The sequence below is a fragment of the Pinus tabuliformis genome, chromosome 3_1 (assembly GCF_031772625.1).
Source record: "Pinus tabuliformis cultivar Carrire ecotype Pingquan chromosome 3_1, CPIR1, whole genome shotgun sequence".
Taxonomy (NCBI): domain Eukaryota; kingdom Viridiplantae; phylum Streptophyta; class Pinopsida; order Pinales; family Pinaceae; genus Pinus; species Pinus tabuliformis.
The window spans coordinates 728,616,967-728,625,877 of NC_142301.1; the positions used below are offsets into that span (position 1 = coordinate 728,616,967).

The 8,911-nt window shown below is 43.0% G+C and overlaps 1 protein-coding gene across 1 annotated transcript; it reads right to left on the reverse strand.

The window, feature by feature from the left end:
* Positions 1–2,271: 2,271 nt before the first annotated feature.
* LOC149189366 (uncharacterized) lies at positions 2,272–2,736 on the reverse strand. Its single transcript, XM_089410206.1, has one exon. It carries the CDS (start codon positions 2,734–2,736, stop codon positions 2,272–2,274), a length of 465 nt encoding a protein of 154 aa, XP_089266332.1.
* Between the last annotated feature and the right edge of the window lie 6,175 nt (positions 2,737–8,911).

Genomic DNA, 8,911 nt, shown 5'->3' on the forward strand with positions numbered 1-8,911 from the left:
ACCAGCGCACAAATACACGGAGGGGAGCAACTAACCAGAACGTGAGCTCGTTGAACTGGAGCTAAATTCCTGTGAAACACTCTCGAGTCTGAGACGGAGATGGACTTGGGCACAGAGAGTGAATGCCCCTGAGCTACCAACAGGACCGCAGAGGAGTGCGAAGTGGCAGCAGAGGGATGCGAAGAGGCCACCGAGGAATGCCAAGAAACCGTAGAGGAATGCGAGGAGGCCGCGGGAGCACAAACATTATGAAGCGCCATTGCACAATTTACCAGGAGGTAGATGGAGGAGTAAACGAACCACATTAATAACCCTGCGTGAGACCAGCTCACTTGATCTGCATGGTTCCTCGTGGCGCGCATGGGCTGACACCTGCCCATGTGAAGCGCCACCTTCGTACCCTTACGCTGATTGAACACCCGCATCCGGGAGAGAGAGATCTTTCTGCACCAAAGAAGCGCAATCTTGTTTGAGTTGTTCATCGGCTGCCATTTCAAGAGATCCAGAGAAGTAGGGAAGTTGCTGAGTGGCACCCTGGTTGGCCAGTCTATCTGCAACTTGATTCGCTGTTCTTCTAACATGCTGAAAGGTTATGCTTTGGGGATTTCTTAGCTTTTCCTCCAGTGATTCCAATCTACTGAGCAATCTCCAGCTGGATGCTATTTTGACTGCTGTAGTACCGGCTTGTATTCTGTTGGCTGCGGCTATTAGGATGGATGAGTCTCCTTCAACCTCTAGAGGGAAGAAGTGCTTTTGTTCTGCAATGCAGATCCCTTTCCAAAGTCCTTCCAACTCAGCTGCATTGTTAGTGTCCTTGCCAATCGATCCATAATATATATGCAATATAGCTCCCGTATGGCTTCTAAAGATTCCTCCAAATCCCGTCGGCCCAGGATTACCTTTGGCTGCCCCATCAAAATTCAGCTTGTAAGAGTTGATTGCAGGAGGGGACCAGGATAGCGGAGAGGCTGTGCTTGTTGGAGGACGAGCTGTAACATTGGCTAAAAAGGAGAGGTCCAGATTCCAGTCCTTCAGAATGATGCATTCCTGTGGAGATTCTGGCAAATTTGTGTCATACCAGGTTCTGATAGCTAGAGTTTCTTGAAGATTTTGTTTTAGGAGGAGCCACATAGCTTCTATTGGCCGGTGTGTGTTGTTGAAGATTCTGTAGTTTCTTTCCTTCCAGAGAATCCAATAAAGAAAGCCTGGTATTAGACTCCAGAGAGAGTTAAGAAGCTGGCTTTTAAAAGGGTTCTTGGTCCATTTCCTTATGGTTTCTGTAACGTCCTCCATCCGAGCTTCCGATCTCCTGTTACATTTTTCAATTCTCTCCCAAAGTTGCGTAGCTAGCGGACATGTTTCCATTAGGTGTCTAATTGTTTCAGAGTGGAGATTGCAGTTTGGGCATCTTGATGGGCCAATGAATCCACGCTTTTGCAAATTATCCCAAGTGAGTATGCGCCTTTTACTTAAGAGCCATAAAAAAGTGGAGACTTTAGGCCAAACTCCTGGTTGCCAGACTTGTTCCCAGATTTGGTCCTTGTCTGTCTGGATAGCTGAGTAGCGCAATAGGTGTGCTTCTTTGGTGGTGAATGTTCCTTTTGGCATATGTCCCCATCTTAGTTTGTCCTGCTGGTTGGAGAGTCGAATTCTTCTGTAGTTGAGTTCTTGATCTATGTCAGTGTGCGTTTCTCCTTGCCAGTCAATCTGCCAGAGGCTAGCGGGTTTCCAGATTTGGAAGTCATGGTGCGTGGGCTGTTGCCAGAATTGATGAACAAATGTGAGGTTCGCCTGCTGCATGTGGGTTTGCCATAGTGGCTTTTGGAATAAAGTTGCCAGTTTCGGGAGTTGTTGCCATGAATCTTCCCAGAACCTTGTCGTTGTGCCTGAGTGAATTTCCCAAAAACTATTCTCTTGTATGAAAGCACTGTGGAGCTTTGCGGCATTCCATATTAGTGACCCTTGGGTTGTTGTGTTGATTCTGATAAGATCATTACATTGGCTGCCTGGGGCATATTTTGCTTGCCAGAGTCTTTCCCATGGCGAGTATGGCTTGGAGATCCAGTTCCACCATATTCGAGCTCCCATTGTGTTGTTACTTTGGAGAGGATCTCTTAAGCCCAGGCCACCTTCAGATTTGATTTTGCATACTTCTTTCCAGTTGACAAGAGCCCATTTTTTGTTCAGGCCTGAGGAGCCCCATAGGAAGTTGCGCTGAAGGTTGCGGATTGCTTTGAGGACCCATTTTAGTGCTGCCATGATGGAAAAAAGTTACAAAGGCATTGCCTCGAGAACCGATTTGATCAAGACAAGTCTGCCGGCCATGTTTAGAGAGCGAAAAGTCCAAGACGAAAGCCTTGATTCTAATTTGTCTAGGAGAGTCCTCCAAGAAGCATGCTTGATGGCGGAATCAGCTAAAGGAGCCCCCAGATATTTAGATGGAAGCTTGGCAATGGTGAATCCCAGAATACGAGCAATATTCCTTTGAGTAGAAGGGGGAGTATTGAAAAAGAAGAGCTGAGATTTAGAAGCATTAATAGAGGTGCCAGAGGCGTCAGAGAAGAGGGAGAGCAGGGATTTGAAAATAGAGGCCTCTTGAGAGGATGGATGACCAAATAGCATTGTGTCGTCTACAAACTGTTGATGGGAAAGAGGATTAAGTCCATGGAGGGAAATTCCTTTTAAAGCCTGAGTGGAGACAATGGATTTGAGCAGTCTGCTGAGTCCTTCTGCCATAAGGACAAAGAGGAATGGGGAAAGAGGATCCCCCTGCCTGATACCACGGGAGGGGAAGAAGGGCGAGGAGGGGGAACCATTCAGCAAGACAGAGATGCTAGGAGAGGAAATTAGATTCATAATCCATCTGGTCTATGTTGAATTGAAACCAAACGCTAATACAATCTTGTGAATGTAATTCCAACTGAGTTTATCAAAGGCTTTAGAGAGATCCAGCTTTAGAATCATAGCTGGTTTTTTTTTAAGCTTTAGAGAGTGAATAACCTCATTCAATAGAATTATACCGTCCATGATCTTCCGCCCTTCTACATAACCCGTCTGCTCTGGAGAGATGAGTAGAGGAAGGAGAGGTTTGAGCCTGTTCGCTATTACTTTTGAGATGAGCTTATAGATGACATTGCATGGCGTTATTGGCCGGTATTTATCAGGCTTATTTGGTTCTTCACCTTTAGGTACCAGCACTAAGAAGGTTGTGTTGAGGGAAGGAAGAATCCAGTGCGTAATTCTTGATTCCTCTACTAGTTCCCAAACCTCTGTCTTGATGAGCTCCGAAAACTCATGGAAGAAATTGGCCGTGAAACCGTCAGGCCCAGGTTCCTTGCCATCTTTAAGTTGGGCCATTGCTTCTTCAACCTCCCTGAGTGAAGTGGGCTGGAGTAGTTTGTTGTTGTGGTCCTCCGTTATGATTCTTGGAATGTGCTGCGTGATAGCTCTAATTGCCTGATCTCTGTTACCTATGGGCTCCCTGAGAATGTCCTGAAAATAATCTTTGAACTCCTTCTCCATATCTTTGTGTGCTTCTAATCTTGTTCCTTGTTGATTGTTTATAAATGCAATGTTATTATACATTCTCCTTTGGATGGCAGTTTTGTGGAAGAATTTGGTATTCTTCTCCCCCTCCTTGAGCCACCTAATTCTGGATTTTTGACGCCAGAGAATTTCCTCTTGTTGCCTGCAAGCTTCTATTTGGTTCCAGAGGATCTACTCCTGATGTGTCTGCTCCTCTGTCCTACCTTCCAGGATGAGAGTTTGTTGAAGCGCGTTCATTTGCTGTTCCAACCTCTTGCGATTCTCCTGGATGTTGCCAAATTGTGTTCGATTCCAGCCTTTGAGGATTTGTTTTAAATTTTTCAATTTTTGTTGGAATTGATACATTTTGGCACCCTCTGGCGGGATGAAAGATTGCCATGCTTCACTTACCACTGTCTTGAAGTTCGGATTTGTGAGCCAGAAGGCTTCAAATCGGAAAGGTCTATTGCTGCGAGTACCTGGCCGAGACCATTGTAGCATTATAGGCCAATGATCGGATCCTCCTTGGGGTATGATAGAAGCGTGGAAGTCCCCTCCCAGATGTATTGCATTATTCGAAATGAGGAACCTATCGAGCCTAGAGGCTATATGATGTATGCCCTTGCGCTTATTGGTCCAAGTAAAGACTCCATTGGAGGTTGGAATATCCATGAGTTGATTGTTGTGAATGAATTCTCTGAGGCCATTGCTGTCACTTTCTAGCCTGATTCTGCCTCCTTTTTTCTCCTCCATTGATTTTATGATATTGAAGTCGCCGCCACCTATCCAGAGGGGGAACCGCCTATTTTCATTGAGAATAGTAAGAGTTTCCAAAAGATCTAGTTTTTGCTGAAGAGTCTGCGGAAAATACACATTTGAGAGATGCCCATGGATGTTGGTACCAATGAGATGGAATTATGCTTGGATGAGGTGATGGGTGGCATGAAAATCATATAGAGTGAGAATCTGCGGATTCCACAAAATGGCTAATCCCCCTGGAGCCCTAGAGGAATCGACTAAAACTGAGCAGCTACCTACCCAGAAATTCTTTCTATAGCAGTGTTGTTGCTTTTTGTTTCTTGAAGAAAAACTATTGACGATTTTTCTTGTTGAATTAGGTTTTTTATCATACGGTGTTTTGAGGGGCTATTAAGTCCTCTCACATTCCAGGAGATGAGCTTCATGGACAATGGGGTTTGGGTTTATAGAACTTTGTCAACTTAGGGAATCTCCCTGATTCCATAAGTATTTCTCCTACTATGATAGTCCTTTGAAGGTCTGTCTTGCGCCCCCTTTTCTTAGTTTCTTTGAGAATTTTTTTTCCGTCCCAAGGGCTTCCTGCTTGTATACCAAGACTTTTGTTGTGCTGCGCTTTGGTTAAGACTCCTTCAAGCCTGTCGATTTGCCAAGGGGGTATTGAGTTATATTCTTTCTGTTTGCAAGCCGTTTCAAGTTTGAAGATATCTAGACCATCTAGGCTGACATGCTCCGGATCTTCCTCCATGATGATAGGGGAACTCTGGTCTTCCACATCTGCAACTTCCTGTAGACTGAGAGCAAGAGCTGCATCTAGATCCATGGCCGAGGGCTGCTGGTTGAAATCTAGAACAGATTTCCCCTGGGTAGAGGGGAAAGGGCCGAGGTCCGAAACCATTTTATTATCCAAAAGGGGACTGGTTGAAGGGCGAGAAGCGACTGGAATGGAGGACTGCATGGGGGCAGAGGGAGAATGGGAGGAGGAGGGCAAGGAGGTGTTCTCCTGAGGTTCCGAGCTTGGTTTATCCTGAGGATCAGGAGAGGAAAGCGAGATGAATCTGTTCTGGGTAACTGTTTTGATGGAGTTGTCAGGGACAGCCTGGTTTTTCTTGGCATGCCTACGGCGGTTAGGAACTTTAGTGAATCCTTCCGAGTCTTTATTGGATTCATTGGTTGAAGATTTGGACTGTGAGTTCAGAGGGCAATCTCTGAAGAGATGGCCATGTTCATGGCATTTACGGCAATGAAAGGGGATATGCTCGTAATCTAAAGGCTGAGTCCATTCAAAATCATCGTGAAAGAGACTTACCGAGTCGACTAGAGCTTTGGTAAGGTGCATCTGGACATAGATCCTGGCATACGAGGTATATTTGCAGGTTTTTGTTTCCTCTACAACTTTGATGAAGGTCCCTAGTTTGTTGCCAATATCTGCTAGCGTATCTTCTTTCCAATATTCCACTGGGAGGGAATACATACGTATCCATACTGGAGCCCAGCTGAAATCTTCTTTGTCAGGATTGAACCTTGGCTTCCATTCCGTGAGATAAAGTCCTGAAGAGTTGAAGAAATACGGGCCGCCTTCAAATATGCGCGATTTGTCTTCCACACAATGGAAAATGGCTGTGAAGAAGCCTTTCGGTCCAAGCTGCAGGGTAACCTGTCCTTTGGGCTTCCATTTTGAAGCTATCCATCCCTGCAGCGCCTTTTCAGTGGGCCAAAACCCAAGAAACTTTCCTATTAGCGCATGATCCTGCATGTACTGGATCTCACCGTTAATGCGATGACTTGGAAGATCAACTTTGATTCTTTCTGCAGCCTTCGGGATGCAGGTAGCCGAGGTCGCCTTTGGCTGTGACGAAGAGGCTTTTTGTTGCGCATCTTGTTCTTTGTCAGCCGCATCGCTTTGTGCTGATGGGATCGCTTTGTCGTTCGTCCTTTGTCCTCCCTGATCTGTTTCAGGGAAACCGCCAGGAGGGGTCAGAGGAATTGCATGCTGTTCAGTGTCAGAGGCTGGAGTTGTAAAAGGAGGGGGGGAGGATCCCACCCCTCCTGCAGGCGAAGCCATTGAAGGCCGTCAGAAGGAGCCCGGCGGCGCGAGCTCGGAGGATCAGGGGAGTGCAACAGTTAGGGTTAACAGAGTGCTTGCGGGCGGGGCGTTCTCATCTTCCGATCTAGTTTCTAATCTTATTTTATTATTTCCACTATTATTATGTAATTTCTTTAGGAGGCCCATTTTAGACTTAAAAATTCCCCTAATGGTAGTTTCATAGTTCACTTATAGTTTCATGGTTCGTTGGTAGTGACATGCGGTTTTATGGTTCATTGATATTGATTTGCAGTTTTATGGTTCATTGTTGGTGACAATATTCATTGGTTAATTAGTCATGGTTCACTTCATAACATTGGTACAGTTGATCAATGACTTAGCTATGATCTGAGGTGTAACAAGCATAAGATGTGGTTTATATGGTGCATTATACATTGGAATAATTACCAACCATATGGAAAGACATGCGAGCTATAATGATCAACACGTGGAGTGAAAGATTAACACATTAATATGAGTTATTTTTATTAGAGTGATACATTGAGTTGGGGTTGTTTGAGTTGGCCATGTATTGGGGTTGGTTGACTCTGGAAATACCAACACATTGGACGAAGATGTGAAATTAGTTGGCTTCACATTGAGCGGAGATTGAATTATGCCAGGCATGAGTGATTGATCTAGAATTTGATTGGCTTAGGTTTTCAATAAAGAAACAACATGAGGTGGCTAGACACATCAATTTGTGTAAACTTTGTAATTATTCACACTTTCATACATGGTTACATAGAGACATGGATCAATAGGGTTATGAATTTTCACGAGGAAGGGAGGACTTCCTTTACCAAAATAGAGGACACATAGGATCGATACACCGTGTGTTGATGTATATGTAGGAAGAAGTCATTATTACATATGATATTACATATTATATAAGCCAATATTAGCAATGATTATCATATAACCACATCGGATCTCGCTCCAAACCGTAAGTATGTGGTTGGTCAAAGATTGAAGTGGAACTAGTCCCACCCTTTAAGGTCAGAATAGTCTCAATAAGACTAAGTCGAAAGGATGATGTTACAAGAAATGTTAAGTAGGTCAGTTGGTAGAAGATTTGTTTTATGAAAACCAAGACCAATGTTCAAGACTCAACAACTGTTAGATTGAAAATTATTTTTCTTTATTATTTATAATTTCCATTTTGTCGAACAAATAACAAGGCACTAGTCTATATTTGTAGCATTGTTTCCAGAAAGTGGAAATTTGTAGAAGCATGCCCTAAAGAGGGAACTTTGTAGAATAGTTAGTTTAATATATGGTTTTATATGGTTTTGTGGGTTTCTAGGCTCATTCATGAGCCAAATTGAATTCCATAAGAATATCCACGATTAGGGTTCGAAGGTGAACATTTTGGAGGCATGAAAAGCCTTGTTGATATATTTTTTATAATCGGAATCATCATTACATGGTTTAGATTTTTATGAACAACTTGTAGTTGGTTCTTGGTATATGGAAAGCACTAGTTCTAAGAAGGATTTCATGCAACCAGATTGATGAACAGGTTGGAATAGAGTATGGACAACAGTTTGACAATAATGTGACAAGTTGTGATAGTGGTTGGAATGGTTGCAAATTTTGGAGGTTGTGGAAATGGTTGCAGTGGAAGTGTTTGCAGGTTATGGTAGTGGTTGCAATGACAATGATTACAATATTTGCAGGTTGTGACAGTGGTTCTAGTGACAATGTTTGTAGGTTGTGGCAGTGATTGCAGGTTATGGAAATTTTTATGAGAGAAGATTCATTAGATGATGATAGTGGATCCAATTTGAAATATTTTGAAAAGAAATCCATAAGAATTTGAAGAAAGAGGTGGGTGCTTCCACTAAGATTAGATACTAAATCAGGTTGGAGCCTAGAGCAAGTGAGAGTTTTTTCATCATTGATGTTGGTGCCTCAATTAGGTTGTTATAGTGAATTTTTTCTTGCACATATTCAAGGTAGGTTCCTTAATCACATTGTATCTTACTGCAAGTAGCATCTTGCATATTTTGGGGATGGGTGCCTACAAATCTATGTAATGAATTGAAGAATAATAAGAAGACTAATTTGTGGTTTTCTCCCATATGGGTTTCCACATAAAATCTTGTGTCTCTTTATGCTGATGTGGTGGCTTCTTGATGGTTTTCTAATGTGATGATGCACTGCTTTACTTATTTATATGCAACAAATGACTATGATTCATAAATACATAATCTTTAATTGATGAAAATTTGTGAAATGGTTAGATTTCTCTTACATTGATTCACCACCCCTCTTAGTGTGATCTTTGGTCCAACAAGTGGTATTAGAGAAAGTGTCTTATGCCAATAGTTAATTGTTGGAAGGTAGACCAAGGAAGTTATGGCCAATAAAGGAAAGAGAAAGAAGAAGTTATCTCAATAAAGGAAGGGTTGCAATCATGTGAGAAATGCTTGTGATCCCAAGGAAGACTCCTTCTACATATGCGTGGATGCTAAAGAATCAGGTTTTATATTTTGTTTCCATTGTGGAAAATAAGATCATTATACTTATCTGTGTCTATAT